The 21169-nt window shown below is 42.4% G+C and overlaps 1 protein-coding gene across 1 annotated transcript in view; it reads right to left on the reverse strand.

Moving 5' to 3' along the window:
• MKL1 (megakaryoblastic leukemia (translocation) 1) overlaps window positions 1-21169 on the reverse strand; it is a gene marked incomplete at its 3' end in the record, with an annotated part of 45559 nt that overhangs the window by 16331 nt on the left and 8059 nt on the right. Inside the window, 1 exon segment of the mRNA XM_009701130.1 lies at window positions 10841-10906. Within this exon segment, the coding sequence (XP_009699432.1) occupies window positions 10841-10906 (66 nt within the window).

The following is a 21169-nucleotide window of genomic DNA, read 5'->3' on the forward strand; positions in this document are numbered from 1 at the left end:
CACACCCTCCCAGTCTGGCACCAAGCCTTTATTTCAATACTGTTCTCTCACCAGTTGCAGATGCAGCTTCGAGTTGTCCCAGCTTGCTTACAAAAACCTCAGGGGAGCCTGCGTCAAGCACCTTGCTAAACCCAAGAAGTGCAAAAGGACATTTTAACACCCTGACCTCCTGAGGAGGCAGTTCAGCAAATAGTTAGTCTGGTGGTAGGTTCAGATTAAGTAATGACCTCTTTCTCCCCTTCCCCATGTCCCACGCATTTCTGCCTTGCCATTGATGCTCCAATTGTACTCCTACCGCAGAGGGAGCTGTACCAGGGAATGGTCACCATAAAGTAACTCCAACACCTCCCCAGGGCACTTGCCCCTCCCCAAAAAGAGGTACTAGTTAACTCGGTTCAAATCCTTGATCTAGTTAACTGCATGGTCAGCTTCACTAGCTTTGCCCGCAAAACTCTGGGTGAGCCCCTGATGAGACCAGTGCTGCCAGAGAAAAAAACGACTTGCCAAACGACAACAGTAAGTATTAGCTGATGGGACTTTTTGCTTTCCACCGTATGCAGAAAAAAATTCCTCTATTTTTCTCTTCTACCGAGATATTTGAGAACGCAGAAGTAACTTCTGCAACGCTCGATTTCAGTTAGGTATACCTTTTCCCTGCCTTCCTGATTTTGTTTCTACGTGCTATGTGCATGGTATTTTCATTGTCAATAAACTGCAGTTACACTTTCCACCCTCGTTCCTGTACCTAGGCCTGGGACAAAGCACGTTAGCCCTCTGTTATGCTGACAAAACCATTCGTGGTCTCAGTTCACAGTTGTTTTGAAAGAGTTATTTTAACCTGGATTGGTATGCTGGTTTACAGTACGGCTCCACAAATAATAGCGTCAGCAAAACTGAGCAAAAACTGCCCTGCCAGTCAAAGTCAGAAACAAGAGGCTGGGTTTGAGGCCAGCACTGCAGCAGGAGCCCCACGCTGCTGACCCACGGCCTCCGTGTCTTCAGATCGCCCCATCCACCTTAGGAAAACAGCCTGATGTTACAAACGGCTGAACGAGCACTAAAAATGGCTTCGTGGTAGAAGGGCCATCACCAACAGGGTTTGGGACAGGTCAGTCCAGCAGGTACCCTTCACTGAGTTGTACACCTTTTTGTCCCACTCAGACAACTATCTGGCAATTTGCAACACCTACTGTTGGGAGGATGAGCTTTACCTCTCACTTTTAGATGACTGACAGCAGGACACGATTTTCCTACCACAGATGGGCCGGCTAGCAAGGATCTCATAAAACTCCTACCACGTACATCCTAGTTTTTGAGTCTCTCTGCTGCTTGTTGTGGAGCATTTTGATGCTTCATCGCCAGAATTCCTGAAGCATTAGTATCTTTGTGGTCACACCCTTAGCTACCATGAGAAATCTCCTCGGAGATCAACGATGCAACTGTTTTGTGCCTCCACCCTGCTTCAAAAATGTTTGCAGCTATATGTTGCAACTACTCCTCTCCCATCCGACCCCCCCAAAGCTAAGCAGCAGCACACAGGACCATCGACAACGACGCACACCTTTCCATACAAAACTAGCCTTCGCTTCAAAGGAATGTGTTAATTCCTATGAATTAATGGTGTTCCCTCAGTCCAAGCCACATTTTGAAGATGGCAATGTGTGAAGGAAGGGAGATACTGCTGCAAAGCATCAAAACTGGTGCCACTACAAACAGACTGAATCAAGGCCCAGGAATTAAACCCCAATCTCCAATATAACAGCAGAGACAAAAAGCCGGGCAAAATGGTTCAAACATTTTCTGTTCAGTGTACGAAAGCAAATTTTAGCCTTGCAAAGCTTTCAAAGATACTCATATACAGATCTTCAAGTTCCTGTTATCTACTATGAGAAATAAGTGGAATCAGAACCAAATTCAGTCACTCTAAAAATGAAACATAGCAGGGGAAGGGGACTGACCCAACTGCTGAGAAAAAGAGGTCAAAATATCTGTACACGCTGCATTTGCTTATGCAGCTGACAGAAGACACCAAGGTTTGCAAGGAACCAAATAAAGGTAAGAATGAAAGGCAAAAGTGCCTTCACGGATCCTCATAGCTCAAGCGTCTCGGGGGGAGGAGAGGCTGCAAAACCCTCTGCAGTTGGTAAGATCGCTATTGGAGGCTATCAGACATGTAGGCTGACAGAGGAGAAACGGCACACGAGCCTTCCTTGGCCATAGTATCTAGCCCATCACAGGCAACAAGGTGATATTTGAGTTGCGAATCAGTTGGTCAGACAACACGCAATGTTTGTAGAAAGGCTACAGCTAAATTCAAAATACTGAGTCAAGAATCCTGGACTTTAGTTCGATCAGTTCCTGAGGGAAAGGTAAAATCTTCCTTTGCTATGACAAAGAGCAGCTCCATGTCATGTCCAAACCCAACCTCAACCATCCTGACTTAACTCAGAACGGCAGAAGGCCTCCTGCTGCAGCTACTCACCCCTGCTCTTTACCAAATTCTAGTTTCTCTCCCTTGTTTACTATGCTTTCGTAAAAAAGATGAGATAAAGTGCTGCAAATAGGCTCGACGACTTCCTCTGTCGGTTGAGGGTGGGGCTCCCACCCCACAGCTTTTGGTGTGTAGCGTTCGGTAAGAGGCATGAAACTCAAGCAACGGAGCAAGGCACTTTGTTCCTCCCTTCATCCTCAGCCCACTTCCAAAAAGCATTTCTCATAGCGTGGAAGAAAAAAAAAGTATTCAAAAACTGCATCACATGCAAAGAAGGAGCTGTCACCTTGCTAGTGGGGCCTATCAAAGAGCAGTATGCTGTAGAAACGCGAAAAGGGAGTGGGGAATACACGGGTGAGAGAGACGAGATCTCCATCAGCACCCTCTTCTCCTTACGCAGCTCCAGGGAGCTTCACATCCAGTACACAGACTTGATCATACTTGAGAATCCTTGCTGATTTCATACCCCTGCCATTGGTAAGAGCCCTTAGATTAAGGCCAAGATCTGAGTATCAAGTTAAGGATAAGAAAAGAAGCTCCAAATGGTAAATTGTGATTATTCAAACCCCAAAATATATAAACTCAGAAAATTAAAGATTGACCTAAAAAAACCTAATCCAAATATTTTTATGAAGGTGAGACACACATCTCTGGCACCGAAACAAATGCAGCTTTGCCCTTCAATGACGCCCCTCAATAACAATGTCATTGTGATTAAAGAATTATGAGTGTTTCTAGTCTCAAACAGAAGAAAAGCTGGAGAAAGGTTCTTCCCCATGTTACTGCTGCCAGCACCGTCAAAGCATTACAGTTACAGAGCTACAGCTGTACCGAGTCTTCCCTATTACCAAGCTATTCCAATCAACAGAGATACGGCACAGAAGATTGCAGCCGACCAAAGGCCACATTAGCTAGGTTGTCTGGTGAGGTTCGGGCTGTTGTGGAAGCCAGAGCTGAAGAAGCCCTTCCTTCCTGACACCCTACCTCATAGAGCCACTCCTTCTCCTGCATCAACACTCACGAGCCAGCTCAGCGTACTGGTTCACGGAGCTGTTGTTCCCCACAGAAGCTGCTTTCCAGCTCCCTGAACTGGGCTTGCCCTGGTTGCGTGAGCATCCGTACAGGTGGGACTGTGGTACCCTGCCTCAGCTCAGCTCAGCTCAGCTCGCCACGGAGCCACACATCAGCTGAGCAGCTTCCAACACCTGAACCGAGCCCCGCTCCAGAGCCCACGTCCGCAACTCGGCAAAATCATCCGTAACTTACTACAGCGGTACCTCCCCTACCACGCAGCTGAAGTTTAAGATTTTCATCAGTTTTAACTGCGTGAAAAGCCTGAAGTGTAGGTTTGTCACAGCAAACGTGTGAAATTATTGACAGAAAGGGCTGAGATTTTTCAAGGCCCAACACTGAGTTAACTTAAATGCTAACAGATGTGTGTGTAATTTCTCAGAACATTCACCCTCTTTAGGACCAAAATGGAAATTGTCACCCATGGTAACAGTTATCAGATCTATGGGTGACTATGGCTACTGTTTTGTGTCAAAGAACATTTACAGCAAACACAGATAACGTATAACCCACTCCGTCCATCGCCATTAACTCTTGGCATTCAAAAGACATTACACCTAAATCCTGAAATGAAAAATAAAACAGATAAAGTTTCATTACAATTAGGATTATACCACCTCCAAACTGAAGAGGAAAAGGGAGACAAGGAACTTCCACCAGGAACCCTTGAGCCATGCATTCCTAGACCAGACTTGATGCCTGCTTAGACCAGACTTGATGCCTGCTTCTTGGATGGATAATCGCCCTTTGCAAACCCTTCTGACAACTTTACAGAGCGCTCAGTCTTGGGGAGGTGTGGGGCCATGAGAAGAAAATGGAGAGACCATTCCCAGCCAACGAGTAAGAACGAATCCAAGAGGACTGCGGGAACACGAAGGGAAAAAATTTTACTCCCCTGAATTATTATGTTTCTCTTGCAACTGGCAGAGTTAAATCTTTTATCATTGCAGGGATCAAGGACTAAACACAGCCCATTAAACCCCTGAGCACGGCCTTGTCTTTCTACAACTTCAGAAAGAGCAAACAGCTCATTTCCGTTACTAACACAGTGAACTTTCCTACTCCGACCGTGTCTTATTAATCACAGATGATATAAACACATGGAAAACAAACACAGACAGCTATCTAAAAATATAAACAAACCAGGTTCAGTTATTAGGCCCCTGAAAATGAGGCGCTCAGCTTAAATGTACGGACTCCTTCTCCACACAAAGCCCCAAGGCGTTGAAATTGTGCTTCAAGAAAAGAGATCAAAGAACTAGCAAATCATTCCCGGCAGACAAGTTACAGGTAGATGATCAAATTAAAGTAAAATCAGTTACAGATTTCTGTGTTACATGCCACAAACAGAAATACAGCTGCAAGTGTCCTCTACAGCTTTCGTTCGGTTTATGATACCTGCCCAGTGTTCCAGCCTTACTCTCGGAGCGTAGCACTGAGTGTATCAAACATACTGCTGCAGCCTCTGTATTTGAGGTCCAATTCTCTACACAACGAACCAGGAAATAGCAAGGTTTAGAGGTTAAATGGAGTGTTAAAAAAAGTTGTTATTATTTTTAGACCTTGAAGATTCTACAGGTTTCAACTTTTTATTAAACGAGTCTGGGAGTTAACAATATTTACAGTCCATACATCTGTTTTTAACTCCCCATCCTAAATGAAAGTACTGTTTCAGCTTGTTTTGTGGAGAAAAGGTATGAAAGTGAAGCAGTCACCAATGGGCAGAATAGCAGACACTAGATGGCAGGGAAGGAAAAATTTGTATTTTTGTTTTGTTACTATAAATATATTCCAAAACCTACAGGGAACGTCACCACAAAGCGAGAGAATGACGGGAACACGTTACGCAGCAGACAGGTAAAGCAGAAGAGCTCTTTCAGGGCGTTAAAGCAATCGCTTTCTCTGCAGTTCCAGTGTAACACACAACAATCTTGAAATGCCGACTGCATAGCCACACCGCAACACTTCCAAATCAGTAAAATTCCACATAGGCGTAGCAGTTCATCTTCCATCCTAGCGTTTATGTAGAAGACACAATATTGTCTGGACATGAAGAATTGCACCTGAAGTCATTGGCGTGACTTCAGAACAGTTCTTGCCACAAAAAATACTGCACTTGGATATAACTGTGTGTGTTCCAACAGCTTACTGCCTCTCCTTTCTTTGACATACATCAAAAGATGCTCCTATTTCACAATTAAGAGTTAAACAATTTATAAAACTGGGTTTTTTGTTTTCTTTTGTTTCTGACAACATTTAATATGTTCTGCTGTACCTACTGTTTGTAACACGAACCAGAAGTTGACTATATCCTCAAAGGCCAGGTCTCCTTCAACTACCACCTCATACACTATATTAACAAGTTTCAGGTTTAAAACTGGCAGCTTAATAAGAAAATACGAACATGAATGAAATACTAAATATAGAGCTATGCAATAAAGTTGGAAGTGCATCATTATCACCGATCAAATTATTTTTTTTAAATTGACAAGTGGTTAGACTATCATGTAAAGGCTAAAGCAGCAATACAATTTTTAGCTACCCAACACAAACACAAGGGTGGATGTATGGCCAAATTTTGGGGTTGAGATGATAAAGTCTAGAGACACGGTTTAACTTTAGAAACTCACAGGTGGCAAGCATTTCACTTCCTGAAATCAATACCTCAAAGATCCTTGTTTTCTTGTGATGGTACCTGAGCTGGATGCAGAAGATCAGTTAACAAGCTTTGCCTAGATGATGATCAACACTGATATGCCAAAGCATAACCCGTGTTTTGTATCCTTAAATCACTAAGTGTCCGCACTAAATGGCAATTCCTTTAGACTTAAATCTCAGCAATGTATCACAGCCCTCAAAAAAGCAAATACTGTATTTTAGTTTTATAACAAATATTAAATTTTATCCATTAACCTTATGGTTACAAAAAAAAATGCAGCTAGTGATACGAGAGGCCTAATGAGATTATAATCATTAGACCGCCTGCTGAATTACCATCATTGCTAATCGTGTGACGTGTTGCAATTGAACTATGTCATGCTCCCCTCGTGTAGTCCAGAGATAAAACAGATTCTCCTCAGGAGAGTCTGCAACCCAGCAGCACAAGAGTCACAAATCTTGTATTTGGAAATAGGCTCAAGCAACTAACAGGCTGCATGTCCAAGTAGAAAACTGCATCAGAGCGTTGGTAATGCAGACCTATAGCATGGAAACACCTCAGCACCTGTAAAAACAGTCACATTAGAAAAACAGCACAAACTCCATCCTTTTTGGATTATACATACATTTATGCATTCTGCATATCTTGCATCCTGGAATGCAAACATGCAGTCAGAGTAGTTGGATGTGGGCACAAAACTCAGCAAACATCAAATACACTGAAGTGAAAAAGCAGCTCCTGGAAATTCTCTGCCTGGAATTCTGCAGCCACTCTCCTCCTAGCTTGCAGTCCAGACGATGCCCTTTTCAAAGGCTGCCTGTGTCAACTTTCAGGTATTCACAAAGCAGTGCTACAGAGCAACACAAGGCATGCTGCCAGAAATCATCTTCTGCTTCTGTTTCGCCTGCTTAGGGTGAATCTGACGGTCACAACAGCAGCTTTCCTGCAGGATTGTGCCACATGACAACCTTGCATCCTTGCCTATATTTTGTGTTTGCAGCCAGAAGCCAAAGATCACAATCCCAATGGACAAAACAACGGGCACGTGAAGCTTTAAACCTTGCGAAAGAGAAAAAGCACAACATATTTTGCAAAGCAGGGTATTGCTACATTTGCCAAACGTCTTTCCCCCACAGAATTTTTGCTGGTTTAGTTGAAGATACTTTCCACATGTCTTTCTACTCAGATGCAGGTTAGCTACTGTTTTAAACATTCTTTTCAAGGCTGGAAAACTGGGTGTTTAATACTCCCCCGAAAAACCTTACAATAGCTGTAACCTTTAAATTCAACACTGTAAAAACTGACAGCATCTGACTGTTCTTCTACAGCATGAGAGTTCAAAGAGCTGAGCACAGACAGCAGATTTTGTGCATTAGCTTGCATTTTATGAGGATGAGAAGATGAAAATCACCTCTGCATAGCTACAAAAAAATGCAAATAGTGAACAAACTTGTCCATTTACACTATCAGAAAATAGGCCAAAACCTGAATAAATATGAGAACTCAGCTCTCCTTGTTTCTAAATACAGTCCTTCCAGCTCAAATCACAGGTATGTCAGATGCAGACAAAGACTTGCTTCCCACCTCTTTTCTATGGGCAATTGAGAATTTTAATCTTCAGCTAATGAATTCTGCTACCAGTAAAAGGTTACACAAAGTGATAACAGAAAAGCAAGAAGAATTAATGGAGCACAAAACCCAATTATTTTGAATCCTCTTTCACTGCTTATAAATGCTTTATTTCTTACTACAATACACTAATCTTTTAGCGAAGCATAGCCCTACTGTAGGTGGCTGGTGGGTTGGAAAGGTTATTCGAGCGAGATTAAGTGTACTTGGTAAAAAAAATGTTGAAACATTTGCCTTTCCTCTCTACCATATAAACAAAATTCCACGTGGGAACAAAGTAAGCAATTCCCAGCTCTGTTCTGAACAAGTAAAGCAAGAGCGGTGTGACTCTCCCTCTCAATTTAATGTGACACAAAACGTGTCTTCTCCCACTCCCCAGATTTACAGTGTCCAAAAAACTTTGTGTTGATGGCAGCTTGAAATAAAATTTCTCTTCTAGGGCACCACGCTGAATCTAATCACCATGTAAGACTTATATCGCAGCCAGGAGAACCAAAGGTACCAAAGTGAGTTTGCACACTAGCTAGCTTTTAATGTAAACCAAAACCTTTTACTTCTCCCACACCTGGTTCATGGATTTTTGGATGTCTGTTTGGCTACAAGATCCAGGAGCTGATCTGTATTAAAGGCTAATCTAAATGAACATGTCGGATAGCATAGGAAGACCAAATCTGCAGAGAAAAACAGCTGATGCTGAGGATCTGACATCCACACTCTATACGTGAAATGGGAGGTGTGGTGCCAGAGAAGTTGTAGTCTGGTCCCATGGACCAAATGCTGATCAGCTGTAGGCAGAATATTTTCCAGTTTACTTTCATCCCAATTTAATCCAACTCTCCAACTTCATTTCACAGTGCAAAGCAAGGTACAGTAGGCAGGTGCAATCAGGAGCTTCACCTCAAAAGCACCTTCCTGACACAAGCTATAATGCTAATGTAGATACAACTGCAACTACCACAATTTTTTCAAGAGTGTTAAGACTCTCCAGATGGAAAATAATGGCTAGAAGCCAACCAGCATTTCACATGGAAAGAGCGCTCCAGCTCATTTAATTCAGCACCAAACCATCCCCTGGATCCCCACTTTTGTATTTTTGTTAAATCACCATAAAGGGCTGTGTGGGGCTTCATTCCTGGCTAACGAACTCAAGAGGGATACATGGGGCTCAGTATAGCCACGTTGAGCAGTAGACAACAGAGGAACAAGATTAAGTACCTAAATGTTTTCACAGACAGGGGGTACAGGGCAGAGAGATGAAAGAACACAGGATACTTGCACATTCCCAGTAGTAAGTAAAAATGTCAATTCTGAATTGCTAAAAGTAGAAGCAAAGCCGTCATGGCTCTGAGACACCTTCAGGAGGAACACGGCCTCTAGTCATCCTCTGTACTTTTCAGGTTAAAAACCGGACTTTTGCTTTAAGCATCACAATTTATCTCACATCTGATCTTCTCATTAAAAATGGCCCAGGCAAATAATGTTTTAAACATTTCCCCATGTGTGGTTATTTCCAGTTGGCAGGTATGGGTAAATGATACCATGACTTGGAGGGACCTAATTGCAAATCATGTTTAGAACAGATCTGCTAAAGTGGTTTTTCTCCATTGCAGAAAGGACCTTTTCATGTGTCACCAATATTTTCACAATGATATTTCATTGAGCATTCTTCCTTGGTCCGTCATAAAACTCACATGTAAGAGACATAAATGAGGGCACAAGTCTGCAAAGACTAGTTATTTAGGCTATATTTTAAGCAAATTTAAGAATGACTAATCACTCTGGGTGCCTTACTTGAATTACTTGCAAGGGCCCCATTTTCAAAGAGCCCATAAAACAGACCCCTCTCAGGAATCACAAGTTTGGCCAGCCACACTTTGAAGAAAGCCAGTACTGAACATAAGTTAATACAGTATTTGCATACATATCCACCTAAAGCAGGAGACCACAAAGAAGTCAGGAACATTTTCTTCTGGGAAGTGTTAGTAAAAGGGCACAGTCACTGGGACACTAGTCCTTCATCCAAAAGCAAGTAAATGTATCCTTGTAGAAGCACGTAGGTGAGTTCCTCAGGTAAAAATAAGAAGACAGGCAGGAGAATCTTTCTTTTTTGATTTGGTAATAGAATTTTAAGCAGGGGTCCCAGAAACATCTTGAGCATGTCACTGCCTTCCAGCAAGCCACTCCAGCTGACAGAGTGCTGCTGACAGGTTCTCTTCATTCAGAGAGAGCGCCGACAGCCTAACCTTATGCCTTTAGCAAAGTCTAAGGCACATCCCTGTGTCACATTACAGTGCGTACCCCAGAAATAGAAGGAATGAGAAACTCCTCATTACTACACTGTCTTCAAGTGAGGCTTGTGAAATGGAGAAGGGAGCAAGTTTTTGAAAGAAGAAAACATATACCTGACCCATCGCCTTTTACTAAAGCTGTTAAGTGAAACCGAGAGGACCTCAAAAATAAAACATTTGCTCTTTGGTCTTGCTTCAAGTTGTTATCTATAAGTCATCTCGTTTGGAGGTACAAAAGGATGACAACACTATTTGTGAGGTTTTCAGTCGGTTTATGGAATACGTACATACAAAGTTACAACTGCCTCACAGGTCCGGGAAGCTGACAAACAAGAACAGAAACTGCAGGGGCAGGAAGCCTGTTAAAAGAGCGATTACCAGCATGCACCAAGTACATAAGGCACTTCTACCATAGTATGTTCTCCAGAAGACTCTTGTGTGCACTGTGATCAAATACAAACATTGTTTTGGAGGACAGTTACACTTGGAGCCATTACTCCCTTCCTCAGTACCAGAGGTGGCCCCGTACCTAGCGTACCAACACTTCAGAAAGGACCACGTTGGGAGGGACAGGGTGGGGCTCACATCGGATGTTTCTCAGGCAGAAACAGAGAACCCGATCTTTCGAATCCTCTGTGAAACCGTTCTCCGCTCAAAAACATGCATAAAAACATCAAGACAAAGAGTTTAAGTGATACTTACGCGGCATGATCCCTTGGCTCACCAGCTCCTCCCGTGTGCGTCGCTGCTGGAGCTTCAACTGCAGCACTGCACGACAGCAGAGAGAGGGAAGAGAAGGAAACCCATCAGTGCAAGAAACAACCGAAGGGACATTTTGAAAGGCATCTTGTTCTCTTCTTCGGATGCCAAGGCGCTAGCGAGCAGCAGAACAAAGAGGCCCCCCTCGCACCCTGCTCCCCGGTCCCACTGCAATTGCAGAAGTGCCCCTCGGCCGTCAGGTTTCCGTATTCTGCTGCGGGCAACAGGGAGAGGAAGTTGCGCAGGGTCTTGGCAGGGTGATAAAAATCCGCAAAGCCGGGCCCGTTTCTCCATTTTTCTAGAGCACCAACTTCTTTCCAAACCATTAATATTAAAAAACAAAGAGAAACACGGGCTGACAGTCCTCCAATAAACATAGAGTGCCAGCCCAGCTGCTAATGACTCCTGAAAACTCTAATGACCATGTGCGGATTAAATGGATATGACAAAATTATTGGTCGTTACTCTAAATTACGAGGCTGGTCTCCTTCCTCAACGCAGAAATCCACCTTCAGAAACACCTCACAAAAGTGAAATGTCATGGATATATCTAGAAGTGTCCTTGTTCCACAGCAAAAGGAATCCCTTATCACTAGAATTTTTCCTATTTATTTTAGCCTAACAGGTGACCTGTATGAAATGCAATTATCTATTCTTTTTTGTAATGTAAATCTCTGGAATAGTCATTATTTCAACATTTAGATTATAACAGCAGTTTCCCTTTAAACTATACCATCAAAGCAACATTCTGGAGACTGTTCTTACAGTCAAAGACAGCTTCCATATGAAACGGACCTTTCAAAACTGAAGAAAAAAATCACGTGCACGTGTGCGCACACACACACACACACACATACATCTCAATTTAGGACAACCCCTGAGTGAGCATCAATAGATACTGAATCCTTTTGCAGTCAAGCCCAAGCTCCTAAGTATACTCAACATAAAATATTATCAAATGAATGGCATGGCATCTTCTCTGTTTTCATTTCAATTTCTCTGTCAAGCTTCTCTCTGCTGTACAGTCCACACAAGAGAAGTCCTCGCAAATGTAGTGGAACCACCAGAGAGCAAAACGATGCAATCTCAGGAAAACCCTTACACTTCCTTGCTCAAGTACTTTGTCCCATACATTCATTTCACACATTATATCCAAATTCGTACCGTACACTCCCTAAAGTAGGGATCAAAAAGTTTAAGGAGAAGATGCCATTTCGCCTGCTTACACACGTCATCACATTTTACCTGTTTCTTTCAATCTCCTATTTGCAGTTTGCATTCGACTAAGACACACCTTCCAGTAAAGGTTCTGGTCTTCGCATGAAGTTAACAAGAGATCCATCTCTTCCTTGGTTGCTTGCACAGCGGTTAATCACCCTCACTTAAATGCACACTTACGTTTTCACTTAGATTTGTCTAGTTTCCACTTCCATTGGTTCTTGATGCGCCTTTCTTTGAAAGGTTTACGACAGCGAGAATATATTTCGTACCTGTGGAGGTACTTCTGTGCACACAGCGTGCAACCAAGTTACCAAAAAATCTTAAGCCAAACTAGGGTTTCTTAATATATGTATCCTGGGCTGGAAACGACTTCCCTCAGTATGGGGAAGGGAGAGAGGAAGGGAGGGTGTACGCAGCACCACGCTAATTCTGGGGGGGATCAGCCAAGAGCCAGAAGGAGGAGGAGGGAACGCAGAGGGGAAGGAACAGGCCCTTCGTTTGGCCGTGAAACTGCTAACAGAAGCCGTAGACCCAGACTCTTCCTCCCACCCGGCATGCGATCGCACTCCTATTTCTGTGTTAGTGTGAGGGCTAATACAGTCTCGCGGCTGGCCTGTTCACAGGGCTTTTCATTTGCTGGGTTCGTTTTGAGGCGATCAAACCCCAAATCAGGTGATGACACATCTACACGAGCACTTGATCGAATAGCTTGCTGCAACAGAGTCAAATCTCCCCGCATCACCTCTCATGTTCCCGACCGGTGGCTGGACTCACCGACACGACAGAGACCGCAGCACAATGAAAAGAGGGAAAAGTTTTCTGTCTCATTAGTGAGCCCAAGAGGACGACTGCATTGCCAGGTATTTGCTAACACTAACGTAAGGTGGGAGTGAGACTTCATCCTTCCAGCAGTAAGTGATTTCAGCCCTACTAGGTAACGGCACATTAAATCTCTCACTGTACGGCATTATTTCCACAAGTGAGCCATTTCAGAGACTCATTTCCATACCCTAAATTAGCACATCTCACTAAATGCATACAGACAAGGCACAGACCTATAGCATCAGGGCCATCTCCCCAGCTTTAAGCGCAGATAATCTCATTATTACTCACACCTTCCCATTTACACATCTAGCAGCATACGCTAGCCCTTTTTGCCACTTTGCTATTTACTTGCTGGACCATCTACCTTCTCTGCCATTTCCAGCTACATCTACAATTTACCTTTCACCTCCCAGAGTCAGGGATTTTCAGCAAAAAAACTCCCCCACACAGGTGCAGCTGGCAATTTTTGCTCCTTAATGCATAACTCTGCCCTCACCTTTATTTTTTGCCCAACTGTCTCAGTTTGTCTAAATGACCTAAACCATTTTTTTTAATGTCATCATTTATACCTCCACTATTCTTTGTTCCATCCGCACCGTTACCATCTTGCATTTGTTTCCAGACTGCACCAGGCTGATCCCAACCAGAAACGTTTTTCTTCTTTGATTATACTCGGTTCTTAATCCACTTAAGCAGTACTTCATTAAATTCAAAGATACTTTTTAAAACCAAAATATACCACACTACTAAGTTAAAGACATTATAACACCCCGACAAAACCCCTAGCAACCAAATTTCACACATCCGAACAACAAAATGGCATTTGAGCAGACCTGTTTTCAGAAACTGAAAAGCTGAATAGTGTGATTATACTGCTATTCTTACACCATCTAAATTCTTTATCAAATTTTCCATGTTTTTTTTCCTGGAACCGATACCAGATTAGCCACTCCTTACTCACTCACCCTTTTCCAGTAGCGATGCAAAATGTTACTGGTCTTTTGCTCTTCTGAAGTCTCCCTGCTATTTCCAGATTTATTAGAAATCAGTCTCAGCCAGATAGCTAGAGACTTCATCAAATGACTTAAAATTCCCTTCCTGACTTCAGCTTCCCATATGAATTTTCTAAATATATCTTATTCCTGTATCAGTTACCATCTTCTACCCTTTTTCTCTACCCATTATATGCACCTTTTATTTTTAAACACTATGTCCCTTCACAGCAAGAAACTAGCAACTGTCAAGAGGACTAAACTGGAGAACAGGAAAAAGGTCATTTTCAGGATACTTTTAATAAGCACCAAGTAAATCCTGGGATTTATGAATGTATATACATACGTATTAAGCTCAAATTATAATCGGCACATAATGCACTTCTCCAATACAGCTTATTTTTGTGGCAGGGAGGAGGGCAAAAAGGACTACTTCAGTTCACTCCTGAATTCATTTTGGCTTAAATAAGTACTTGGAGTTCCCAATGCCATTTCATATATTTAGGAGATCACCTGTTTACGTGTGCAAGTGTGTGAATCCTATATATAGATTAACAGATGTCCCAAGAGCCAATCCAAGGCTGCTGGACATGGAGCTCAGCCAAAGGTCTAGAATGACCAGAGAAAATCAAAGTTACTCAAAGACAGACTGGAGTGTAAGTCCTTCAATCACAAACCAACAATCTTCTGTTTTCTTTAGCCCTGTACTTAACCTTTAAATCAATTTTCAAACCAGGAATAAATCAGGTCATATAAAGGAGAGTATATATCTGCAGGCTATACGTTAAGTTCCATACAGGTACCCTTCTACTCACCGCTTTCATTCAACTTGTGTCACAGTCAGTGCAACATTTTGTGAGCTTTGCATGCTTGTCTGATTTGCCCACACAAAATTGGGCGTAATTTATTTATTTCACAAGCATGAAAAATTCTGAATTATAGTTAAAGTTTGAACAAGGTGTTTATATTTCTAATGAACCGTTCCAAGAATTAGTAAAACATTCCAGAGAAATCTGGGAGCTGGTATAGAGGACTGCTGCCAGCAGTTTAAGAGGGGTAGACAAGAATTGGGGGTGGGTACTAAGAGACAAATAACATCGCGATACAGCTACTATCTACAGAGTCAGACTGTTAGCGAAATACAGCAAGTCATGATTACTTTTTGTTTGTCTTACCATAAAGTTGCCTTAATAAGGAACCCACAGGCATATTCCACGACCAGAGCTTACTTCTGCCTTGCTCATGGCTGGTGGCAGCTCAGAGCAGTATATGCTTAATACACAGAGGTTGCACCCATATGGATGCTTTCAGGCCACGCACAAGTCTAATCGTAGTACAGGGGTGCACTAGTAGTAAGCAGTAGCAAGAACAAATATTTACAACGAGCTAAGGTGTTTTTTGCAGCTCGGCATCTAAACGTGCAACAGCGTGCCTGCCCTTACACATCCAGATCCGAAAGCTCTCCGATTTCTCAGCCACACTTCGTGTTGAATAGTGTGACTAGAACTACTACAGAAACTAGACTGCAGCCTCTGCATCTCAAGACCAAAAAAAAAAATAAATAAAAATCTCATCTTAGAGGCTATGTCACATACCAGGACAGGTTTATGACAACAAATTTTAAAAAATATTCTGCATTTTGTGTTTTTTGAAGAGAAGCACACAGCTCTGAACTGCAGCGTGTTAGGTTGAATACAGACTCTCTGCCAAAGGGAGTCGGTGTTCACATTTCTCCCAAATCTTTTCTTCTAAGGAATCCCAAGCGATACTCAAGGTTGCCCAACCAAGGTAATGATTAGGCACAGCCATATGGTGGATGACAACGGAGACGGCGCGAGCAGTAGCGCAGAACAGGAAGGGAGGAAGGCTGCTATAGCCAAACAAAACCCCATAGAGGCAGAACTCCCTGGAATTTGGGCTGGGATACCTGTGTAAAAGGGAGAGTGCAAGATATACACCGCATATTAACGAGACAGGCTCTACACTCACAGACGTGATTCAGCGATTTTGTAAATTCAGTGAAAACAGTCTGCTTGATAGAAAAATTCATCCTTGCAACCCAATCAATAAGCCACGTGATTAGAAAGAGAAACTACCGAAGAACAAGCGAAATTAGCCTAACTTCATTATCTAAGCTGAGGAAAGTGCAAGCGTAAGTAAAAGCAGTAAAAAGCAAACTATGCACTTTAATGCTCATAAGGGTTCACGGTCATTTATTTGTACGCTGTTCAGCACCTCTGCACACCCCTCATTTGAAAGCCCTGTGCTACAGCATCCCCTTAACTCACAAGAAAGCATTAATACAGCATGAGCTGGGATGGAAACCTGCCAGGGAGTACACCAAGCCCTCTACCTGTCAGTAGCGATGAAGATTTTTTAGGAGGATTTTCACTGCCCTAGCACTTGAGTAGGTCTGAGTGGGTTTACTTTGTGAGGGTCACAGACCACAGCCTGAGGAAACGTGGCACTAGGCCACCATTTGCAGCCCACACATATTTTTTCAATTTTTCAGTACAATGTGTATAACACCATTAGATTAAACCAACAGCCTATATCCAACTAACTTAATTATAATATACAACCATAAAAGATGACTTTGACGACGTGGGATATTTGCTGAACAAAATCATCACAGCTGTTTTGTGCAGAACTGGGGCCTCTAACTCAAATATCACCGTGCCATGTAACTACTGCTTTGAAGGGTGAAGCCACCTCTCCACTTACCCAGCAGCAGTCCTTCTAATCACATCGAGAAGAGAATTTTTTTCCTAGTTTCTGACTAAATAGTCACATTTGACCAGTAAGCAATGTCAAAATTCAGCTTTGGAACATGCAGCACATCAGCCGTGGTTTTCAGCAGAGGTTATAACTTACATTTATGACTGAATTCAGTCCCTTGGAGATGCGGTGAGAAAACCTTTCCTTCACATCAAAAATGGTCTCTGAGCATTTTTTAGCTGTGCCTGCTTCGAAAATAAATGTTGACTCGCATTAGCCCTTTCATGCTTCGATGGGAAGCCAGATTAGATCCTGGTTCATACACCAGCCAGAGCAGCACCTGGTAAGCTCCAGTTGCAACACCTTTCTGTATGGAAGCACCAAAGGGTGGTTAGCATTGCCAGCTTTTTTTGTAGGGTCCCCAAGAAGCTATAAGAAAAATTCAGCTATGATAGTTTGTGATCAATAAGTGAGTAAACAATGGTCAAAATTAATTTTGAAAATAACTCCAGTTGCTGAGGCGGACGACTTTTTTTTTCCCCAGGGCTGCGTTGTTCTGGCGCTGTCGACGACACCCCCCCCCGTCACACAGAACGTGCTAGGATGGGGGTTACCAACAAAGAAAAGGAAACTTTTCGGGCCTTTTTTAAAGGCAATTTTCTGAGCCTAACAGCATTTTAATCCACCAACTGCTGATGGGGAATACATGCTGGCTTTGCATTTAAGCAGACTGCGCAGTTAACAGAGAAGCATTTAAGTGAAGCAGACTGTAAATGACACCCAAACTGCAGGGATTATATGACAGTTTGCCACCCTGGGAAGGGGATGCCAAAAATTCATGTCCCTCTGTGGGGTGAAGGAGAAGCAGCCGATACACTGTGGATCCTCACAATTTGCAAGCATCCCCTGTTGGTGGGAACAGCAGCCATATGGTTCTGTTCATCTCAATGCATTTTAAAGAATAGCTTGGAGCAAGCCTGGGCAAAGGGACAGTTAAGCAGAAGTTTATTTCTTTACTATTTGAGACTATCTCACATTCTACTACCTCTTTTCTCTACTGCAGCAACAACGGCTGCTATTAAAATGCAGGCAGTTTCCTCATCTCTTCCTTAGCAACCATACTACAGAGAAAATGGAGTTTGGGAGGGTAAAGAAGAGAAAGAGAATTTGGTTTGGTCTCTTAAACTGTTACAAGAACCTTTCACGCTAGAGGCAAAAGCCACTTATTTATATTCATGCTGTGGTCTTCTCTTTGTGAGAAGCAGGATCGGGATCACTCTCCCTTCACCCAAAGAGGAGGTCTGTGAAGCAGACCTTGAACAGGGAACGAACCCAGGATCAGGAGCAGTTCCCTATCGCAGGTCACACGTATGATGGAAGTAGATTTCTTAGCAGCACTGCAGATATCAGCACGTTCTGCCCAACACGCTTAGAGAGGCAGGTGCCTCGTATCAGTTTGGGGAACACTGATAAACTCCTTCCCCAGCTGTGCTTGTCCACCAGAGACGACCGTAGGCACAAAGCCAAACACGAGGTTTAACCAAGAAAGCCATACAGCTGCACCAAGGACAGATCTGGTACAGAGGACTGCAATTTTTTTTCACGACCACCTTTTCTTTCTTATCCTCTTAGTAAGTTTTTCAGAGAATTAAAAATTTGGACAGGTTAGAACAGGAGTACAATTTGTCCTGATGTAGACCTAAAACTTCTGTCAAGAGATTCTTAAAAAACAGAACAGATCCTTCACCTCCAAAGCAACAACTTTCAAAATATTTCATAGCAGATGTTCTAGAAATAATCCAAGGATGTAATGTGGGTCACATAACACTAGGGTTTTTTTTTCCATCCAGGACTTCCAAAAGCCTTCAGGTTCTCAAATGCCCAGCAGCTTTTAAAAGCAGCTGAAAAAAGACAGAAAAAGGAGCGACTGGTCATTTAAGAACACAAAAAGAGGAGGAACAGTGAAAACTGACTCTCACCCTCAGGCCAAGAAGGGCTTGTTTCTTGATAAAATCACACTCTTCAAAGCTTCTACAGCTCAAAATATTCTTGGGTCATATAAAATCATTGACGTGACATGCAGCCTGCACACGTTTGCTGATAGATTAGATGCATGGTCTATACGATCGTGTTCCAGAAGACTAGTGTTCTTGGGTCATATAAGATCACTGACGTGACATGCAGCCTGCACACGCTTGCTGATAGATTAGATGCATTGTCTATACGATCGTGTTCCAGAAGACTAGTTCTGGCTACTGGAAACAAAAAAAACAGGTACAGGGCAACAGCCCCTTTTTGTTGGGAGGATGCTGTTCGAAGAGCAATATGGAACAGGAATAATTTTAAAAAACATTTTCAAAGGATGATTAAATACTTGCATGTATTACCTTTTAATGAGTCCATGTTATGAGCCATTACACAGCTGTCTTAGTGGAACCAAGACAAATACGGATTCTTTGATATGGTTAATTTAGCAGAATCAAAGATCTCAACCTACAGAAGAAACTGATCCCCAAAGAATATGGAATCAGAAGCAAATACACAATCAAAAGCAAAAGGATCTATTTCCATCCTCACATATTATGTGGCTGGCTCACGCTGCGAGCACAGAACAACAAGCTACCTCAGCAGGTCATTTTTGAGGCTTCATATCAAATTTGATACAACGTGGAAATCAAAGTAATATCAATTAAAGCCTGTATTTAGAAGATAAAGCCACCGTTTACAGCAATTTTAGTTTTGTTAAGATGTAGCATTACAAAAGCGGTAGCATGGTCCAAGTACCACAATAAAATACGATGTAACTTCCAGACAGGACCAAATAGTTCCTCCTGTCAGTGGTTCTCAAAGCTTCAAGTCAGCATTGGCGTTCTGGGGTGGTAAAATGTGCAGAGACAAAAGGAAGACCCAGTCCATAGTCTTAGAAGTTTACAATCGCGGTCCTCAATACTGCATACAATTGAATGTGTTTATTTTGCAGGTGCTACTCATGTATATGACTCTAAATATATGCAAACTTGATTGTTACTACAAAAGTTATGCTGAACTTTTTAGGGTTCTTTTTAGGTTTATTTAAAATAAAGACTAGCAGTTGCTGTGCATTTTATAGCATTTGCCTTTACATTCTTCTTAAAACAGAATAGGACTTTCAGAAATTAAACTGAAATACATGTAGCCTGGTACGTTTAGTAATATATGCAACACGTAAAAACGCGCAACAAGCTTTTCAACAGGAAAAGCTGGTTTGCTTTCTGTTCAGGGTACAGGTTCTTATAAAATCATTTCATCCCAGTAATACTGGTTAGATGAAAACTAAGCATGTGAATAACTAGGCACATATCCATATCTATGGAATCTGGCTACCATGCATGATTCAACAAGATGACCTGTAACAAAATACCTAGGTGGAAAGGTCTACCTAAAATTGACACACCACTATCGTAAGACAGTAAATATTATCTGTAATCGGTTCTTGTTGATGCCATCTATATATCCATTGTTACTATCTATAGCTGGAAGAGAAGCCTTGAGGGGGGAAAAACGGAGAGAATTCCCCAACTCCCCGCGTAAACTTGACTCATAGCCTATACTGATTGATATGCTTCCATGAAACAGTGAAGAAGGAGGAACTACCATTGCCCTTAACCACCTTGCAAAGAAGACCCTAGAAAGAAATTCTCCCACATAATTTAATGTGACGAGGCAGATGGGGACAAATGGAGGAAAAAGAAGGAACGCGTAGATATATCCTGACAATCAGATCTACAGCTGTCTGCTAACGTGACAGTACAAAAGGCAAGCTACACAAGGGAAAAACAAGTTTGAACCCTTTTCTTTTTTTTTTTTTTGGTAAAGATAGAGGTATCTCTGCCTATAAGAAGAGCAAGCTCCAACGTTTTTATTTTCCTTAAAGATAAGACATGAGAGTTGTTTATATCTTTTCTGAAAAATTATACAGAAGAAAAAAGAAAAAACTTGTCTGGAGATATATCTGAACAATTTTTCATTTTATTTAGAACTCTGGGTTCAAAGGATAATACGGTTTTGTGTGTTTCTATTAAGCAGAAAAAAAATCAAGTCTTGAGACAGTGCCAAGATACATCCAGGAAACACATGATTGCGTAGACGTGTTTATAATAGTAAAATTGATGAGGAAATCCTTCCGTGCCTCTCTCAGCAGTGAGAGAGAGACATGGTCCAATATTTTTCCTTCATAGCTCACCTCCCGTACTGCAATTTCTGCTACAGCACGGCGCTCCAGCGTACTAACTTACTACCTGCCTCTCAGATAAAGGCCAAAAACTTCCTCAGACGTGTCGTGTCGTAGAGACTGAGGTGTTGGCCCAACGATTCCGCCTTCCTTCTGCCACAGGGCACCCTCTACAGATGGACGTTAAAAGCTCCCTTTTCACAGAAACCATCTCATGGTCAAGATACCGCAGGACTTTTGCGGCAACAGCTGGGACACCTCGACATATGAGCTGTTTGGGTTTTCCACTTAAACGTAGAATAATTC

Source organism: Cariama cristata, unplaced genomic scaffold, assembly GCF_000690535.1.
Source record: "Cariama cristata isolate BGI_N322 unplaced genomic scaffold, ASM69053v1 scaffold7685, whole genome shotgun sequence".
NCBI classification, from domain to species: domain Eukaryota; kingdom Metazoa; phylum Chordata; class Aves; order Cariamiformes; family Cariamidae; genus Cariama; species Cariama cristata.